This window comes from Anopheles aquasalis, chromosome 3, assembly GCF_943734665.1.
Source record: "Anopheles aquasalis chromosome 3, idAnoAquaMG_Q_19, whole genome shotgun sequence".
Lineage (NCBI taxonomy): Eukaryota > Metazoa > Arthropoda > Insecta > Diptera > Culicidae > Anopheles > Anopheles aquasalis.
Genome location: NC_064878.1, coordinates 43,676,564 through 43,697,572, shown reverse-complemented (window position 1 = coordinate 43,697,572; position 21,009 = coordinate 43,676,564). Strand labels below are relative to the sequence as shown.

The 21,009-nt window shown below is 52.4% G+C and overlaps 1 protein-coding gene across 1 annotated transcript in view; it reads left to right on the top strand.

The window, feature by feature from the left end:
* Window positions 1–3,250: 3,250 nt before the first annotated feature.
* LOC126576679 (uncharacterized) overlaps window positions 3,251–21,009 on the top strand; it is a 33,249-nt gene continuing 15,490 nt past the window's right edge. The window contains exons 1-5 of the mRNA XM_050237985.1: window positions 3,251–3,473; window positions 4,123–4,278; window positions 4,510–4,608; window positions 16,512–16,622; window positions 20,940–21,009. The exon at window positions 20,940–21,009 is cut by the window's right edge and continues 242 nt beyond it. Coding sequence (XP_050093942.1) covers window positions 3,251–3,473; window positions 4,123–4,278; window positions 4,510–4,608; window positions 16,512–16,622; window positions 20,940–21,009 — 659 coding nt within the window. The remainder of the gene's footprint in view (window positions 3,474–4,122; window positions 4,279–4,509; window positions 4,609–16,511; window positions 16,623–20,939) is intronic.

Genomic DNA, 21,009 nt, shown 5'->3' with positions numbered 1-21,009 from the left:
ATCGATGATGGTTAATGATTGTTTGAAGATAGTTTATGGCAGGCTCGAGGGCGCATTGGATGGTTGCTGCTCCGGCGCCATTCCCGGCGAATGTGTTCGGAAAAAGCGGTGCTGGAACACTTTCATTACGTGAGCAAACTCGGTCGCTCATATTTTACGACGCTCCACGGTCCAGCATAATCCGATGGGTCCCCTACAGAAGGTTCCTTTCTGAACCATGAGGTCTTTTAATGTTATTTCGGTACTCCGTGGCGCCTCATTATCGCGTTGCTTAACGAAATTGGAGCTGCAAATCGTAAAAACATACCTTCGAATCCATTCCGTTGCAATATTGCGTTCGCAAAATCAATTATTCTGTTTTGGGAGTCCATCGATTTTTATTTTAAAATAAAAATCAATTGAAACAGATTCAGTGCGGAGGCCATTCACGAAAAGTTCAATTTCAGATGCTAAGAGTTCGCATCACATCTTAATAGCCTCCAAAGTATGCCCTGCAGGCGTGAAAACGTTAATGGAACGCACAGCCTCATTATGCTGGCCTGGCACGACCATGTAGCGGGTCCATCAAAACGCGAACCTGGCCGCAGGACAGTCAATCACGATAACGCGAACGAATTGTGAATGTTCGCGGTCCTATGAAGGATACGAACCGCATCCAGCAGAACCACCCAGAAGTGTGGTTGCTTTTTTTTTTTTTGGGAGAAACCACGAACCAGAAACCAATGCTCATTGGCCTCTGTCCGATACGATCCGAGTGCTTGTGAAGCGTAAAACTGGAAAACGCTTTCATTCTCACACTTTTGATCGGGGAAGACCCACCCAGAACTCGGTCTTTCCCAGACCCACACACCAGGACAGATTAATCAGCTGCGCTCTGATCAGAGCAGCGATTCAATTTAAATGATGACCGCACCTTGAAGCCAACGGGGCGCCATCAGCAGACAGCCCGCTGTTTCCCTGCCGATGGAATACTAATTAATTATGCTTCGGTTGCGCCAGGGAGAAATTTGGCCGCTGGGCGTACCGCACGGCGATCACAGGTGTGAGCGTGATCAGATAAGTTCGAGCGAGAGTTGCGCGTTGCGTGATCGAGTGGTCTGCTCTTGCTCTGCGTGACAGTTGCTCGTGTTATTTGGTTGTTTTCTTATCAATCCGGTGCCCAGATGTAACCAGATGTCCGGAACATTGTATGAAGAAGTTTGTCTCAAATTGGGGAAGGAGATCACGCATGATCATATCGGTGCTGGCCTGCGCTGTGAACGCAATATTCTTCCCCTTGGTTAACATCTTCATCTACTTGTCGCGGTGGTGGTGGTGGTCGTTTCGAAAGGTCGCGCGGACCACCTTGTTCGTGCGAGGCCTCTCGATCTCGATCTTTATGTTCAATTACACCTTTTGTTATGCAAGTATTGAGCATTGTGATCACGGTTTCCGGTATGCAAACACGAAATGGAAGTTTGTGTTGAGATCATTTCAGCGTCCATCTAACGCACAACAAAAGGAACCCAGCGCTGGTACCATTAAAACTGTTTGCCTCGTGCGCCGGAGCATCTGAGCATACATACAGTTCACACATACACATACGGAGTGTGTGAAATGTCTCATCAACGCGACAGTTTGCGGACAGCGCAACCGTTGGTTCAATCAGAATCGCTGGAGGTGCTGGAAGAGAAAACAACCGATCGAACCACAGGGATGATGCCTCGTAAAAGGGAGTTGTCATCGATTTATGACTTCGATGTGTTTACTCTCTGCTTCTCTACCTCTCTCTTTCTCTCTCTCTCTTACGGTGTTCCGCGTTCTAGCAACACGGGGGGAACCCATGTTAAGACATTAATCGCCGGCTGGTGAGTTTTATTGGCCAGAAGTCACTGTCTCCTAGTCACTCCTCGAGACCGATCCGGAAACGGCCACCCGTGTCAAACCCCGCCAGGTAATCAATTCATCAGCACACCGCTTGGAGCTTGGCGCACGACCATTAATCAGCCGAATCTGGTCACTTCAATCTGTTCCTGGAACTCCTCTAATTTAATATTTACATAATCTAAATTGATCAAGATTGAGCGCCCGCGTTGAAACTCTCACGACACTCGCGGCGTTGTGGCGTCCATTCCGTTGGTTTATTCCGTTCCGTTCTGTTCGATCCACGCGCGGTTGTAAGCGAAGTATCGGCGTTAGATCGGCCACATTTACTCGCGATGTGTGCGATTGGCGTTTACAACTTCATCAAACGCATGTTCTGCGGGAAATGGTTCTTGTTCTTCTTCTTCTTCTTCGGGGAGAAGGATGGATTCGACCCCAAAAAAAGGGCCCACGGTACCTTTGTGAATGTTGCCAAATCATGCCACTAATTATGAGAAGGTTAGAATGGAGAGATGGGAGGAAACCACCGCTTTCCAGGCTACCGTGGTCCAACTGGCCTCGTCTAAACCGGGGCTGCCGCTGATGCCCCTGCGTGGAGCGTTTATCATCAATCAACCCCTTCGCACGCGGGCCTAATGCAGTTTGATCCCGGTGAACCCTCGGTGAAGCCCATAAATTGCCTACTCCTCAAACAGTGTTTAATGATTTCATTGTGTCCTTTATCGGAGAGTAATGGTGCCATGCCAGTGGCCAGTGCTCCATCGATACCGGGGAACACAGCATCTTCATCTTGGATGACCTGGCATGGGCGCGCACTTACGTCTTGGATTACGGTCCAGGGTTTTGCAATGAAAGGAAGCTAAGACACAATAAGCTCGCTTCGGTGCCCCTTGACCTGTTGCTCATCTTAAAACCTCTCCCCTCTACACACCCATCTAAAACACACCGTTTTTCTTTTGTCTTTTCTCCCAATTCCTGATCAGGATCCGGATACTGGCATCAGCAGCAGCAGCACCATCATCGATGAGCAGGCGCTAATGAGCGGCATCTGAAGCAGATCATTCGGCAGCACATGAATGCACGCACCGAACGCACCAGCAACGGACTCCGGAGCGCACCACGGATCTCAACCGACGGCAGCAGCGATGGTACAACGCCCAGCCCTGGCGTACAGCCGTTTGACGTGACGATGCCACTGGTGCCGGTGGCTACGACAATGAAGATTGTGCCCTGGAGCAGCAGCAGCAGCAGCAGCAGGAGCAGACGAAGAGGGAGACGAAGGTGGGCGAGGGGACCGCCATCTCCCGTTGGACGTGATAATTATGATGCGCCACGGCCGGGCATAGCCCATGGGCACCTGCTGCTGTCTGCCGCCGTTGATCGACTGATGGTGGTCCTGGTGGTGGTGCTGGTGGCGTTGATGCTGACCCACGTTGACCAGACCCACGCCACGGCCGTACCCTTGAGGGGCGCTCTGGGACTCGGACCGAGCGAGTACGCTGGCCGTGGCCACCCTCTGTACAAGCGGATGGGCCACCCGTTGGCGACCGACTCGTCGAGGATCTCCAACCTGACGCGCCTGCACCGGGGCGATCTGTTCTATACATTTGGTAAGTTCATCGGAGAACCCGCAGCCGGCAGTCCGTTTGCTGTGACAGTTGCTGCCGTGTGGCGTGTGACGCACGCAAATGGCACGCGATCTACGTTGAACGATTGATCGTTGGACATCACGGCATACCACATAAACACGCAAACGACGGTTCTGGCGTGTCAGCAACGGTCGTTTAGCTAATATCCGTTCTAGTTAGGGCCGCGGGAGGTACCGCAGGGCCATTTGGCGTGCGTTCTTGGGTGTCCCAGAATGCGCTTGGTGCGTGCTGTGGCCCCTTGCGTGCGGTAAAAGCGTGGAAAACTACGAAATGTCAATTGAATCATCCGGGAGCGGATGGAACGGGAGCTGGAACGTATGGAACGGGAGCTGGAGGCGAAGCTAAAGAAGCAGAGACTAGATTGCTTTTTAGAACGTTTTGCAGTGGCTGGAATGTTCTGCGGCGCTTTTAATGTCTGTTTTTCGTTGCCTCCAGACATGATGATCCATCTTCCGATTCCACTTTGTCGATCAATCCATCGCCAGATTCCATGTCTTCGGATCTCTCTCCCCCTCTCGATTGAATGCTAAATTGAAGAAGAACAGAATGTCATCCGTTAACCTGGCGTCTTCTTATGCCTCTTTCTGTCTCTCTCGTTCTCCCCTTCCAGAACCAGAAAAATGTGATATGGATACCTGCGTGGGGCTGTCGAGCGGTACGGCGGAACTAGCGATCGGTGGCAACCGTGGAGACCACGACCGTGATGGCAGTTCCGCCATCCCGAACGGTCACGGGCCCGGAAGTATGGAGCAGATCAGAGAAATCGGTAAGTATCGTCCTAGTCCGAGTGTGTCTGGTACCGATGGAAATGACAAATTTCATCAGCAACACCACAGACCGTCTCCAAACCGACACGATTAGTCGTTAGTCCGTTATTTGAGATTCGGTCCCCTGGGTGTGTTGCTTGTTTACTATTTCGATCCGGCTCGGTGAGCCACCACGAAGTGACACCGACACCTTTCTCTACACGTTTTTTGTTTTCGTCATTCCATTCCAGATATGTCATCGGATGCGGGCATCGAGTGCCGGTGCCAGTGTTTGCCGCATCTCAGCACGTACCGGGAGGATTTGGGCATCTGCGTGGATGACATTCGAGGTAGGTCATGGATGGGATCACCATTATTTCCCTAAAGTGCGCTAGCGAAACGAATTGTAATGCGGAAAAAACGTATAATTATCTCGCGCGCGAGCATAATGCATTCTGAAACATAGTGGCCACAGTGCCACAGTGGAATGCTGTTACTGCTCCGCTCATGTCTAATTGCTAACGATCGCTTCTACGCGATCATTCTGTGAAAATGGTTGTGGTGGCGTGCTGAAGCTGAAAACATTCGCAGATTGAAATCGCATTGTGCTGGTGCTGCTGCAGCAAATTGAAATCAACTCAACCCGCACCAGCTTTGTGCACCACAGTCGAGTCGAGTCGAGTCGAAATCAATTACAACCGGCAAATGATGGCGCGGTGGTCCTGCTCGTGCCGTTCGCGGTTAAATGGTGTCTTTGCAGCACCCGAGTCTAGCCGGAAAACGCGCTCAGCGTAGAATGGACGATCATAAAAGTGGAATGCGATTCGACGAACAGGCGCGCCACGCGTTTTGCTGTGCACGCTGCGTGATTAGGTTGCATGTTGGCTGCTGATGCTGCTGCTGCTGCTGCTGCTGCCTGCTTCAGTGGGCCATAGCGCATCACATTACGGCACGCGATCACGAGGTCTGCACTCAAGCAGCAGCTCCACTGAACCCCCATAAGGCACCCACGGTAATGCGCTGGCTGCTACCGTACCAGAAGATGATGAACTAGGTGCCAAGTGGCGTACCGGCGAGAACTCTAAAGGCATCCATGTACCAGCCTCCTCTCATCGGGGGGGGCGCGCGCGCGCGCTCGCGAGTAATTTATTTCCAATTTGCGCTCGCTAATTGAGGGCGTGGTGAGGGCTCGATCAGTGATCATCGATCAGCACCGCAAGGGCTGCATAGAATCCTTTCTTCGCTTTGGAGCAGAGGAACGATTGAAGAAGGATCGATAATGCTTGACGAGGGAGGAATGTGCTGCAGCAGATGCTCTGGAATGTTCTTCTGGCCATTAAAATCAATCAACACTTGATGAAATCAGATTTTCCGTTGCAAAAATCCTTGCTCACGTTTGGTTTAACTCTAGATTTCCATGGTGGTTCTTCGCGAACAATGCGAAAACCCTTAGATTCGCCCAGCACTGAGCTGTGCGTCACCATTTGCGCGAGAAAAAGGAAGAGAGCGCGCACGTTTACCGCTTAACAGGCGCCATTACACCCAGACAATGGCGTTGTTTGTGTGTTTGCGCTTCCAGCTCAAGCGGACTTTCGAGCGGTCGATCACGGATCGTTAAGCGTGCCGGATTATCGACACTTCGCCACGGGACACTGGCAGCCGTTCCCGGGGAACCGCGGACGCGTGGAAATCCGTAACTGACCGCACTCCGCAGCTGGAACGCTGTCGACGACGACGACGACGACGACGACGACGGCGAAGACGGAACGGATCGGGCGTACCGTACCGGAATGAAATGCTTAAATAGCATTAATTACCACATTTGGGACGGTTTTATGGCGAACAGCGGTTTGCTTAATCCATACAGAGCCGCTGGAAGGGGGCCACTTAGACCACCGAACCGGAAACAGATAGCAAGGATTGACTCGAGAACAGCTGCGCAGAGACTGCTGCGTGGTGACCGTAGAACCGTGCCGCTACGCCGCCACAGATTCGCGTCCGTAGCGGGTCCAACTGTATTTTTTTAATTCCCTTTTTACGCCGGCCGTGGCCAGGTATTGTCCGCTAGTCCGGCCTGTGTGTGCGAGCGAGCACAACAATCGGAGTGAGAGGGTAATGTTTCACTAAAAATACAGGATAAGAAGCGCCACCTCGGTTCTCACTTTTGAGCGCGCGCGCGCCCCCGTGCACCTCCTTAAATTCGGAATCATAATAATGGCAAAGGCGAAAGGCTTAATTAATGGACGGGCGAGAGAGAGGGAGAGGTCGAGGGTTTTACTGTTAGCGTTCCGAAGTTTGGGCGCCTTTCCTGCCGGCAGTTCTATGCGTGTGTATGGATTTTGCGTTCGCGCGCGATCGCGAACAATAAGAACACTGATTGCGTTAATTATGTTATCATTTTTATTACCCACTGCCACTGCCCCTTCTTCGATCGAAGCTGTATGCGATCACCCGTTCTCTTCGTTTCAATTGTACCGCGTTACCGGGGCTCTGGTTCGATCGATGAACTGGCCAGCCAGCGATCCAGGGAGCTATAAATTAATGATTTTTAGTTATCCGTTTGGAGCCCGTTAGGAGTTGCGATCGCGATCACGGTACGCTCTGAGCTCTCTCACGCAGCAAACAGTACTTGTCAGAGATGGGGGCACTGAATGCGAGAGATCTTAAATCCCCTTTCGCACTGACTAATGAGTCACGGGGTTTATGGCAGAAAAACCAGCTCTCCACCAGCCAGGCCAATCTCTTTGGTGCACGTCTTCCTGGGCAACAGGCTCGTAAAGTACGAAGCCTCACACCGCATCACCTCGACCATCGGGGGCATTTCCACAACCACTTAAACTGACCACCAGTGACTGCAATGCCTAGCAGGCGAGAAGCTTTTATAAATTTCCTCGCGTCACTTGTCGCGTTGGGGAAATTTATTAATTGAGATAATATACAGGCAGCACTCACACTCATTCACTAAATCCCCTAAGGGTGCTGGACCAACTGGATACCCGTCGGAATCGTTGCGCAGGAAGAAGCAGCAGAAGAACGAGCAGAAAGTGGCCAGAACACCGAGAGCGCATCGTTCTGTGCTAAGCAGGGGATATGAATTATGAGAGACATCCCTGCCCCCGGGGTGGAGGTAGGCTTGAGATTAGGCTCGGTTGTTGGGTGTATTCGTTATCGGCTAAGCATGGCCCAGGCCCTTCAGGGCGCACCTCGGTCGCGGTACAGTGCATTGCGCTGCCAACCGACCGATATGCAGTCGTTGCGGTCTCTGCGCAAGTGCGAAACGATTCGATCGCCCTGCATTAGCACCACATAAGTGGCTTAAGCAGCAGCAGCAGCAACTGCGGCGATGGCTTCATTTCAAGGCGTGATTCAAGATTTATTGTTCACCAACACCTCGGCCCACGCGTGAAGTTCCCAACCGTCAGCCCCACTGCAAAGCGATCGAGCAATGATCGAGCAATGATCGATCGAGATGGTTGGGGCAATTTGGAACCATAAATCAGCCAACCAACCGGAGGCGAGAGTGAGGGTGTGTGCTTGCCGTTTGTTTGCCTCCGTTTTGTGGATCAATCCCGTGACCCCGTGTGCTCCGGGTGCGTCATCGCGATGGTGATCGTGCTTTATGGATGCATGGCGGCCGAATATGATCGCCGTTTTTGGGGCCAGTTATGTGACTTCATCGGTGGTGACCCATTACACAATCGTTTCAATCCATTTTCCAGTTCGATCGCTCAGTTGAGGTGACCTAGGAGGTGGCTTGATCAACAATCGATCAGCCCGCTGGTGATGACAGCGAGCGTCAACAACAAGCGAAAAAAGCAGACGTCATCATCATCGTCTATCTCGGGTTGGAGCTGGGGCATGGCACGCACTCCGGAGACCCACAAGTCTCAGCTGAAGCGTGTAGTGCTCCGCTGCCCGTTTGCATTCGTTCTGGCTGATGAATTCAATTTCATTAAGATGCCGACGTGTTGATGCTGACGCATGGAAGCAGACGCCCTTAATGCCACCGACTTCTGTCGGTCCGTTGGTCGGTCGGTGTTGATCCAGAACCATCGCTCCGAAAGGGCGGGGAAGAGGTCTAGGCGCACTTTTAATGGCCGATTACCAGTGCGCAGTGAAACATAGAAATCAAGAAGCCAGACCGCAATCATTCGCACTCACTGGTTGTCTGGGCAATCCACAGAGAAGACCACACGGACAGGCCAGGCCCTGGCCAAGCGAATCGTCTGACGACGAGACGATCGTGGTCTCGCTACACCAAACACCCTGCCCCAGCGATCGATCGAGCGCATCAATCGCGTGCGCATAATTGTTGTTGGCGGTGGCAGCAGCCTTCCTGAAACATGAATGAACTGGTCTGATGGTGGTGGCGGTGGATGGATCTACGTAGAGGGCGTGCGTAAATACTGCGATCAAGGGCCAGGCACCTCTTGAAGGACGTCAATCAGGGATCGCGAATTGCGCGCTCGTCTGGAGTGCACTTGCAATCAATTTGAGACCATCCGACTTGCTAGTAATCGGAAGCCGAACTTGTCAAGATGGGAAAGGCTAGTCTAGAGAGATCTTGGCTAACATAGACGTTCGCTGACGTTTTGCTCTAGATTGTATGTTTGTCCTCCGCGCGCTCTGCTCGCTCTGCTCTATGGTAATTAGCTGTGAGGACCCTGCGGCCTCCGGATGCCCTCTAATCATACGGTGTGCGCTGACGCGCTTCGCTACTTCCTACGGGATTGGCACTAGTCCGGAGCTCTGCCAATCAGTCATTAACACCACACCACTCGCCGCTCTCTGCGGGAACACCGAGGGAAGATCCATGTCCACGTCGATGTTCCTGGAAGACAGAGCGGGCGCACGTTGATCGATAAATAATTGATCCAAACTGGATCACTTAAATGCCATTCCAGAGCGCACACACAGCCCGGTAGAAAGCACGATCCCGATCTGCGCGATCCGAAGGAGGTGGAGCACCGGTAACAACCGAGGTTAAGCTTGGTCGCTTAGAAATACAAATAGTTATCCCGTATTGGGAGTGGCGAAGAATTCCACGCCGTTTATTTGATGGGTGGAGTTTGACCAAAAGCGGACCAGTTTGAGCTCTCTAAGTCAGCCATCAGTCCGCTAACGATCAGCTGCTTTCCCCTGCCAGCGATCCAGCGAGCTGCAGCTTCACACTAATGTGTGAGATACGTTCACACATTATCGACCGTCTCCAGGGTTTGAGTCGCTCGAAAGTCTCCGTCTCCGTCTTCGTCGCTTTTTGTTTCGGTTCCCGTCGTGTTCCCAGATGTTGAATTGACTCGTTAGAAATGGCTCCTTTCTTCCAGGTCCCTCCGCTGGAGGGCAATATCGTTAGAATGATAATAGTTGGAGACCAATTTATTGGATCACCTTGGTGGTTAAGTCGCACACTCATCGTTTGATTAGAGCTGTCGCTGCCTCTTCCGTTGCTGCTCATGCTGCCTTATCTTAATGAAGCTGTAACGAGCTCGTTGGCACTTAATCCAGGTGATCAGACATTCCTTGTGCCACACGTGCTACAATGATCTTGACAAAGTGGCGACAAATTACGACAAACGAAACACGGCACCAGGAAGAGCATAAAAATGTGTTTCTTCTTAGCGTCAACACACAGATCGGGCGCGCACAGATGAACTTTCCCAAAGCAATCTCATAAGCACAGAAGGATGCAGTTAGTGTGTCATGTTGGCTGCCTGCCTAGCTGCCCAAGCTGGTTGTTAGTTTTCACAACTCGCCCACCGAGCGCCGGTGTTTTCGGTTTGTAATTACACTCCTCCTTCGATTGTTTATTGGCATCTTCTCGTACAACAACACACACGCGGCCCAGAGGAAATGGGCAGCAACCGAGCGCCCACCAGGCTGCCGCTGTGTTTGCGTTGATGTAATCGATCGCAGTTGGTTACCGCGACCAAAAGCAGCGGCTCGAAGTGGCCACGCGGAAAATAGAAACAATGTTTGCCCGAAGCATCCCTCGTAAGGCAATAACGGGGGTGGCCCGTAATGGGGCGTGAAACCTGCTGTTGTTTCGTGTTATTGCTGCTGCCGCTGCTGGTCTGGTCTTAATCGCAAAATGTTGCATGCGCGAGACGCGCGAGAGGCCGCGAGACGTGATCGTTGTTTGGACAAACGGTTTCGTTGTCTTCTGTTCCACTTCCGTCTACCGCCGGTCGGTCTACGGCCTCGTTTGTGCTCTCACTCCTAGAACCAATCCTGGCCCGGGGTATGCAGATGAGTGTGGCAGTGTCGCTGACCAACTCCGGTCGCTTTGTTCATTAAAACCCGCGTAGGAGGAGGTTCGCGCGAACAAAACGCGGGAAGCTGACTAAGTAGCCAGCAAGGATGGGAAGCGCTCTCTCTCTCCGGCGGTCAAGGATAGATCGCGTGCGCGCGTTGGTTTTGACATTGAAATTCGATCCGGACTCCCTAAGCACAAAAACACAGCGCGACAACACCGTTAGCATGCCAATGGCCCATTATGCAGTCCAGGACCAGGGATTGCGCTTTCTAGGAGTTCTAGCAGCTCTAGCAGCATGGAACACCCGTCTTCCCTTTGGCCTGGTTTATGTCACGCGGGCGATCAGGCGCTCAGATACGCCAAGTCACCGCCAAGGTTCGCGTACAGTTTGCGTTCGCGGATCGCGGATTTGCGTTGTTAATGCGATCGTAAAGAAGAAGGGCACGGGCATGGCGTTTTACGCCCGATCCGTTCCGATGCTAGAATGTCGCTCGCGCCCCACCTGGTGCCGGAGTGATCGTGGAGCGGGCATTACGGGGCGCAAAAAAGCGGACAACCGGACATGTTGTGTTGTTTATTGGAAAATGATGCGTGTAAAATGACTATTTTATTTGAATGGCCAACGGTTACCGGTGCCCAGTGCCACGGTGGCATGATCATTGCTGGATGCGAACCTCCCCGGGGGAGGGAGCGAGATCATGAGATCATCTATGTGTTAATCCAGTTTGCTCCCGCGTGTGGCCCTCACCGTTACCGAACAAAGGCACCAGACGCTGCACTTTTGGACCCCAGTCACTGCAGGCGGCCATCCTCGGCTGGTAATTGCATCCCTTCGGTGGAGCGGAGGGAGCGCTGATCTTGTTTACATTGCATCGAGCTTCGCGCGATCCGCGATCGAGCGAAGTATGTGTGTACGAGCTTTGCGTCTGATCGCGTGCTCATGTTCTAGTTGTTCTGCGAGCACGGGACAGGCGAACAAGGAATTGATTTCTGGACGAACATCCACCCCTCCTCATTTTCATGCCACAAGAAACCCTTTTCTTTCCACAACGTGATGCACAGCAACGCCCTTAATGCAAATATTGAACGCGCTAGCTAGCGGGGTGCCTTGCAGACAGGAAGGTCCGCATAACTGTCCGTGCGCGTCTCCTGCTCTCTCTCTCTCTCTATCTCTCTCAGAGGCTGATAAATGGAACCACGCAGCGGTACCGGATGTCATGGTGCTCCCTTTGATTGGCAGGTTCCAGGACGAGCGGCGGATTTGCATCACCAACCACCCAGTGACGACTACCGGTTGATTGGGGGTAGCCAGGTTCACTGGAGGCTAGGATTCGATTAAATCATGCCTTAGAGTGGTCCTATGCGTCCGATAAGCGCTGACAGGAAGCCGATGATCTGATCAATTGATGATCAAATTCGTTCGGCGAACTTCTTCACTTCAACTGCGAGCAAACCTGTCAAAGTCAAGTTCGTTGTTGCAGAGAAACGCGTAAGCATATTGCCCTTCCTCTCCCACTCCCTTTTCCCTCTTATTGTGCTCTTCCTCTTCCCGTTATGCTCATTAGTGACCCGTCGGTCGAATTGCTTAGCAAATAGTTTGATCAGCAAAGAGCCGAAGGTGATCGGTTTCCTCGAGACGATCCACACTGCATCGAATCGACGCTCCTCGCCCAGCGTTGGCCACTGCCAGCCCGCTGTCGATCGCACGCAGGTGCCGGTCCAATCAGTCCTCTAGAGCGGGCAGCACAGTTTTAGGAACCGATCGCTGATCGACTGATCGCTACTCACGCTGACAGCTCTCGCCGACAGCCTCTTCAAACGCGGACGGCTCACTGTTAATGATGTGAGACAATATGCTCCAATTACGCGTCGACAGGGCCATGGTATCCCAGACGGGGAAAAAAACCTGTTCCAAAGGGGCGGCACGATGCACCCACTGTATGCTAGTAGGCGAGCCAGGAAGGGAGCCGCCTTTGTTCAAATTATAACGCCACAAGAACTCTCTCGTTAGTCGCTTACCGCGGTGCCGAACCGGTGCGCTGCGGTGCCACCAAACACACTCACACGCATGGCAATCATCACGGTTTCGGGCATCGCATTCCCATCTCCGTGCGCAGGGACTCTGATGGATCTGATTACGGATCATTAGAAGCAGTTCACGCGGTTCGCGAGCGTTCGCGAGCGTTCTTGCGGCCTAATGTTTCACACGCGCGATCACGGAACCATATTTGGTGCTGGTGGTGGTAGCAGCGATTGCCGCTGCTCTTGAATCATCATTCAAGTGTATGGTATGGTCATGATGATCATTCGTTGCTGGAGGGCCACTCGTAACCGTGGTCAGAAGCCACTTCTTCCCGGGGGGGAAGAGAGAAGTTCTACATCTGTGACTGCAAGGGCCTGCCCCGAAAAAAGAAGGATGGCGAGGTTACGGCCCCTCGAGACCGTCTTCTATGCTCATCTCATGCCAGCTGTTCGGGGAGATTTTTTCATCCCCTTCCTGTGATTGAGCTGCTGCTGGTGCTGCTGCTGGTAATGCTATTAGCATCACGGGGCTGTCGAACCGGTCGAAATCGACAGCAGCAGCATGAGGAGCAAATAGTACTTCAGAGCGTGGCGCTTCTCCAAACCGTGGCGATCCTGCTGGAGTGCTGGAACTCGCGGTTCAGGTCATGAGAAAACATTTATTACTCCCGCGGAGCCTTCGCTGGGGAGCGAAGTGAGGCACGGGAATGGGGATGCTGTGTGAAACAACCGTTTAAAGTGTGAATTTATAATGATTATTGCGATTTGCGCCATATGTTTCGACTCTCTCTCTCGCCGCGCTGAACGAAGAAAACTCGAAAACCCCGGACCCGTAGCCAGGTGACCAACATGATGATTAAACAGTTATTGCTCCAGCATGAGTGGCGGTTTGAGTTCAACTCAAAATGGAGAGGCAGGTAGGGACAACTTTTTCTGGGGAGGCTGGACCGACCGTTTTTCCCGGGTCTCCACCTCTCCACCCTGGCAGCCCAAAAATGGGTGCAACCGCCCCTCAAATTTTGATTTAAAATTGGGATTAGAAAATGAAATCGAATGGCAGCACTTCTCCATCCCCTCCAACCATTTTGCATCAATTATTTGGGGGGGCAGGGGGGGGGGGGTGGGTTTGGGAAAAAATGACGACAAACTTTTGGGGTGCGCTGGCCCCCGGGGGGTTGGGCTGGTCAATTGTATGGTTCGGATCGTGTCCGGCCCTTTTTATGACAGCGACTAGCGAGAGCATTAAACGAATTATGAAGCGCGCGTTGTTCGCGCCCAATCCCGAGAATTGGGTCAACCGTTTCGGATGGGATGCACCGACGGGGGACGCCACAATCGGATGTGTGTCCCCAACGGGCAGTTGGGCATGGATGCAGCCCATAAGCACTCTCCCAGTCCGAGGGTTGGACAATAAAATGCGGAAAATGCGAGACAGACAAAGTGGCAGTGGCTATTGCAGCATCGGTTTTGGCGGAGATTCTTCTTTTTTCCTTCCCTTTTTTTATGATGCAGACTCGGACGTTCCGCGACCGCGTTTATGCTGCTGCGAGGGGTGCATTATGGAGCCGAAACTGGCCTACCGCGCAAAGTAGCGGTTCTTTGGCGATAGCTCGTGTGTCCGAAACTGAAGGAAAGCTACAAAACCAGCGCCAGCCAGCCGGGCAAGCCAGTCAGGGAAACTAGCTCCATGGATGTACTGGCCCGGGGAGTTTTTCCTTTCGGGCGTAAACGAGGCGGCACCATCGACCGTACGCTTTCTTTTGCCCAGATTCGGCGATTAATCCAAATACCCAGACTCTCGCCGGTGGTGCCAGTGGTGGTCAAGGCGAGAAGCGTATTAGCAGATTAGGCCCGGTGGTCCGGTGGTCGGGGTGGTTTTCTCCACCCGGCGGGGAGGCCCATTGTTTACGAGGTCCGAAATTAATGGCAAATCATTTTGGCGCGGGCGCTTTCGTCGTCGTCGTCGTCGTCGTCCGTGGTGGATATGGATTTAAGTGCACGAAAGCTGGCGAACGATCATCATGACGATTATGATGATGATGGTTGGTTGGTAGGATGGTTGGAAGTTTAAGGTTATGGTCGCCATCGCTGTCGTCGTCGTCAATTGTTGTAATTTACCGCGCCCGATTAATGTCGGTCCGGCACACGGTTCTCCAAGATTGTCAACAAACGTTTTAGAGACACTCAGGTGTCAGAAATTGGGCCAACGATTAATCCAAGCGTTGGAGAGCGGTGAGAAGGCGAGAAATGAAGCCCAACATACAGCGCATTGGAAAGTGCGTTGGATTCCCTTTGGATTGGGCAGTCGAAAGGAAACCAGATCCACAAATCGGTTGTCAAATTACTGTCGTCGAGTGACTTGAGTCGACTAAAAATAGTTGTCGTAGTGTTTTTGTGACCAGAGCGCGCTTCTCTGGCTGTCAAAATAGCACAACTAAGGAGCGATCAGTTGGTACCAGTTCCGACATTCGATTTTGCATCGTCCACGATGACTTTGGGAACCGATCGATCGATGAGCGCGAGTGACCGAGCAGTTGGCTACCGGTCACACCGCACTCCGAGGTCATAGGCTACGCGCTAGTGCGCGATGAGTTGCGAAAAGTGGCCAACCATCAACGGGTCGGGATGATCGTCATTGAATCTCAGTGGCTGATCAGTGCCAGATCGACGCAGGCCTGGGAACAAAACGGATATGCAAACAATAGTATGGATCGGGCGTACCGTACCGGTGTACCGGTCCGGATCGTTCTTCACGGTTCTTCAACACCCTCACCTCTCCTTCTATCCCTCTCCCCCGCCAAACACCGCCTGAAGGCTGATGCAGCGTGAAGCGCATCCAAAGCAACGCAGCGTTCGCTTCGGAACGGAACGGAACGAACCGAAAACCGTGAATTCCGTGATCTAGCATCTGGACCACCCCTCTCAGCCCAGGCTGGGGAACTCCAGAGTTTATTCCCTGTGAGCTTCTACAGCTAGGGCCACCACGGTTAGACTGCCGGCAGGCGAAGAAGGGGCTAGTTTACATTGGAAAACTTCATTCTGCGCATCACTTCTGCTGTTGATTTAGTTCCTCCCCCGGTACATCACCTCCATCTCCTGCTCCCAGCTGCTGCTGCTGCTCACTTTGCAACAAATTTGTGTGGGAAAATCGGTTCCACCAGCACCACCTCTGTTGGGTCTCTCTTCGACGCCTTCAGGGCCCTCGAGAGCACAATTCCATCCGTGGTATGCTTCCATTCTGATGCTAACTGCGGCCGAGCCCGCCAGCGGCTATTGTCGCTTCCCTCATCTCTCTTCGCCCCCCTTCGATTTGAAGGAGAAACGGGAGAGTGAGAGAGAGAGAGTCAGAGGGAGAGAGAGGACAGACAATGAAGGGAAATGTATCTGCATTTCATTTCCATAAAATGAAGTCCAGCTGCTGCTGCTCGCCGGTTAGCGAGAGACGCTTTTAGCGCTTCATCAACAAGCAGCCGCAGCTTCCGGGTTCCCAAAAGCCGACCTCCCAGCTGGCTGGTCGATGAAATGGAAAGTTGGCGGAAGCGGGATCGTCGGATGCTTTGACAAACGCACCAAACGTTGTTGTTGTGTGGCGGACTAATAGAGAGACCGACGGACCGTCCGACTGACCGCTCCGATCGTTCGCTTGTCGGCGTCTTTCCTAAACGCAGACCCATCCCGCTGCTGGTCCGTTTGTTTACTGCTCTTGGACAGGAGAAGCTTTTCTGGAGCAAATTTTCAATTCAGCAGCCGCCTGAAAATGTAAAGGAAAACCGCGTGGCCCCACACTTTTGGTTTCCAAATGGTCACTTACAGTTTTGAGGTCGCGACTGGTAAACGGGAAGATCTGGTCGACCTCTCGCTCGCTAGTTTCGCTTAGCTTTAGCTTAGAAAATAATTCAATTTGCTCCTCTTCCACTGCCGCAAACGCAAACGTTTCTTCTTTCTAACTGAACCTTCTTTTTTCTCTCCTTTTTACAGAGTGCACTCTAGCGCCGTTCATCAGTGGATCAAGCGAGGAGAAGATACCGTTCGTCTTTTTGCCGCACCGTGGCCAAATCGTTCATCCTAGCCGAGAGATTGGATTTCCCGGTAAGTTGCTCTCCTGCTCCGTGCCACAGCAGCCTCAGCAGCAGCAGCAGCAGCAGCAGCAGCAGGTCGATCCCTCAAGAGCTTACTGACGGCAATGGATGCCTGTCTGCTGCAACATAGACACACGACCACGGCCACTCGAAGCCGACACTTGACTTTAATTTAGCAAACAATTACTCGGCCACAGCAGCAGCGGAAAAACGGGTTGGCCATTTCCATCCTACCAACATCGCTGTTTGCATGAGTCCAGCGCATGCCAGCGAACGATTGGTAAAGTTTTAATTTCCAGCTCCGGCCAAAAGGCGGTCCGTTCGCGGGTTCTAGCGGCGATTCCGGGTGGCCTGTGGGGCCACCGGGCAGTAAGTGGCACCTGACCTCTTGCACTCCACTCGCCGAGTGGTGCAATTTGTGTTGTTTATCTGTTGTGACGTGTTGATGGCGGTGCAACTGTGCAAACGCAACTGCACAAAAGGGCCAGTAACAGCTGCTTCTGCGCGAGTGTATACCAATCGTCCACTCCTGGAATGATTGGACAAACATTCTCCACACACCGAGTTTGGTATAGCGATTTGGATTAAGGCCTGAGCGACTCCAGTCACACTTTGTCTTTGACCTTAACGAGTCACCAAATTTCATCTGGCGATACTACCGGGACCTGGCAACCCGAGAATGGCCACGTAACTCGCGTGCTCCGGTACCGTTGTCTCGGTAGCGGTCAAGGCGAGACATTATTGGTTGGTTAGCACTTCCGCGCATACGGCGAGCGCACCGTGGCAGCGACCCCATTAAGCAGGTCAGTAGCCAGGAACATGGCTGCATTACAACCCGTGCGCGCGCGCGCGCGCTCGGGATGCGTCATGTGCGCGCTAAATTACCGCGCGGTTCGCTGGCTCGGCTTATGTTGCCAGCCAGGGTCGTTATGTTGATTGTGGTCTGGTCGCGCCGTAGCCGTTGTCGCCGTTGACGCGCATGCGTCGAGAACACGCCGTAAAATTGGTCATCATTATACGTCATTAACCGGGCACCAGCGCACCGGTGCTTTGTTGCTTTTGTGTGCTGACCATCCAGCCCCCGGGAAGAACTCTGTAGGGATTTGGGTCTTCGCACATTCCGGCGATCGACGTGGACGATGCTGGATGCTTTATTGATGCGCCACAAAAGTCCATCGCTCCAGCAATCTGCTGTTGAATCTATTATTGGATCGACATAATTCATGCAGCCGCCAGGTTAATGAACTGCTGCAGATGCGTGCGCTTTTCCACCATCCACCAGTCATCACAAGAGCGGCCAGCATTTACAACACACCCCAAGCATGCGCATCAATCGCACCGGAACTATCAAATCAATGCCGCCGCACCGCATTGCCGATAAAAGAAACGATTTTTGCTGCGTTGTGTTGCTGCTTTGCTTTGCTGTTTTGTTTTTTCTGGTCCGTCCGCCACCTGGCCAGGAATCGTGCAATAGGCAGCCACGCTGCAGCAGCAGCAGCAGCCCTGGATTCATCAAAACATCAGAGCATTCGCATCAGCGATCAGCGACTCCCCTCGCACCACCGCCCAGCAGAGATCCGCAGCGATCTGTGTTTATTGTGCTTCTATTGTGGGGGTTTAGATTGCCCCGGTTTGCTTTCGCACCGACCGCCAGCTTATCGTTTTGGGGTGCGATTCATTAATTTATGCGCCTGGAAATGTGGCTATGGCTGCGAAATGAGATGCTCATCCGCACACCGACGGCATCTGGCACCCGCCGGGGGCCAAGAGGTCCGCCAATCGGTCGCTAAATTTGTGCCCTCTGCCACTTTCTATCGTCCCAGTCTCTATCTGCAGGTTTGGCCATAAAACGGCAGACGCAACATCAATAAAGCTCATAAACGTTATGATAGCAAGGCAGCTCTCGAATCACCGAGGTGAGGATTCGCGAAGATGAGTTCGATCTCACACGCCACACACGCCAATTCCAACCTGTTTTCGTTCCGTTACCGGGATCGGTTTTGGACATTTCTCGTCTGCGTGTTCGCTCGCTCTGTAGCCTGAGGAGGATCTGTAATTTGGTGAAATGTGAAGCTCCGTGAGGCGCAACATATCGGGAGCAGTCACATTAAAAGAAATTGATTTTTACAAACATGTTTTGGGGCGTCCCTTGGCCCAAAATCACTCGAACAATGGCCGCGCTTTTGATCTACATCACAATGACCTAGTGTGAGACTAAAGGCTATCCCGAAGGAACCATCTCTATCAGCGTGTGAGCACCTTGTCTTTGATATGTAAAAGCGATCACCGCTGGTCCCACTGGAGAAGGGTTTGTGCTCCCGTTGGAACACAAGTGGTTCGATTTGCGTTCCGATGTTCCGATCACACCCGATGGAATCCCCGTACATCTCATTAGGAGAACCGTAAACACAGTTTTAAGTTGCCGAAGTAGAGGAGAGGATCGAATGCAAATCAGCTACGCACCGGAGGACAGGTTGTTATGTGTCCACTTGAAGCGTCAGCCTCTTCTCGAACCCTTCTCATAAGAAATCTTTCCCGCGATGAAAGAGAGTTCGGGGAGGGAACGGAATTGAGCGACTAATAAAATAATAATAGACGTAAGACAGCCCTGCTTCTCCGCTGCTCAAGTGGTCGAGAGGGCCCGGCTGTAATACCTTAATAGCAATAATCATGCTTATGATTGTGATAATCGAGAACCGGCGGAGACTCGGGGCGGTTGTTTGCGTTGTGATTGTGGAGCGCACAGAGCGACCGACTTGGACTGGACACAGGTGTCGGTCCGGTGGTGTTGGCACCGAATGACGATGAAAACGCAGTGCTGAAGAACTTGAGCACATACACGGTTGAGGACTGGGGGGAACCTGCTTCAGAATCCTCTGATGGGGCGGCACATCATCGGCCGTACGACAATGGTTACACCTTGAAGAGGAGATGCTCCACTCGACTGGAAATTGAAAGAATGATCCGCAGCACCAGCAACCAGGTGCCGTACCGTTTGATGGGCTCGATAACAAACAATCGGCAAACGGCAACATGGGCGCCGGCTGTTGAACAAAGCACAAAACCGGCACAGAAAAAAAACAAGGAGAAGGGATATGAATGCCCGGAGCCGGTGTTGGAGCTTTTGTTGTAGTTGCTGCTCCTGCTGTTCCTGTTGCCGGTTAACGGGATTGGGAAAGTCTCTCCTGCTCTTACAAAGAAACCACTTCAAATCGGAGCGTTTACGATGCGCCATCGGACGGCCATCGATGATGATGACGATGACGACGACGACGACGACGATGACAACGAAAACAACAAGCAACGTCTCAATTCAATTGGAACAGGTTTAAGGGATTTAGTCGAATCGTCAACACGGCCTCGGAATCGACCAGTAATCGGTGTGTTCCCGGGCCGGGTGTTATGGTTACCCCTAACCTCAAAGAGAAACCCCGCCCCGGGGGGAAACCTGTTCCCGTTCTGTTCTGTTCTGTGCGAACGAAGGTACTTAAAGGCAGCAGAATCGAGCGAAGAATCCTTTCGCCTTTCAGAGCTGGAGCTAATAAAGCTGATAACGAACACGGCAATCGCAGTCCCTCGCAAAAAAAAACATGCCCAAAGTGTGTTTACAATCGACATACCGCGTGTGTGCCCGGGTGTGTGGGAAATCAAACTCGCCAGGAAATGCATTTTTTCATCCACACAAACAACACACTGGAATGGCCGGCCTGTGGTGCATCGGGAAAGACATTGTTAGTACTCTTCTCTGGATCCGGGGCGCGTGTGCACTAATGGCTGGTATGGCACCAGCTTCCTCGAAAATGCATTCACTCAAAATGTTTATTGGAGCAGCCAAGCAGCAAACGAGCTGCCGAATAATGGAAAGGCCACTTTGTGGTCTCTACCGCGGGTCATAAAGTACAGTACAACCGTCTCGAGTTCCTCGCTCCACACTCAGAGAGCAGCTCATTATACCGAAAGGCAGGCAGGCTGGGGATCGCCGGTATGTTGGTTTCTTTCACTAACCGGTGCTTTTATATCTCAATCTGCTCTGAGCTTTACGACGATCGATCGGGAGTGAAGGCGATCAAGGCGGACGTCGTATTCCCTCACTCTCCTCGACATTGTGGAATCGATTTGTTTCAATCTTTCGATCGCGAAACCGATCGTAGCTACCTTCAAACGATCGCCTCGAATGGAAGGCGTGGTGCTGCGTGTGCACATCCCGTTACCACGGCCACGAGATAGCGCGGTCGCTGGATTTATGTAATTAATAAATTTAATCTGGTTCTCTTTCCTCCCTTACTCACGCCCCCCCCCCCCCCTCTCTCTCTCCGTTTCATTCCAGGCGTCAAAATGCCGATGTGCGCGGTCTCGGCCGCCCAGTACCTCACGACCAAGGGTTGGGCCGAGCTGCG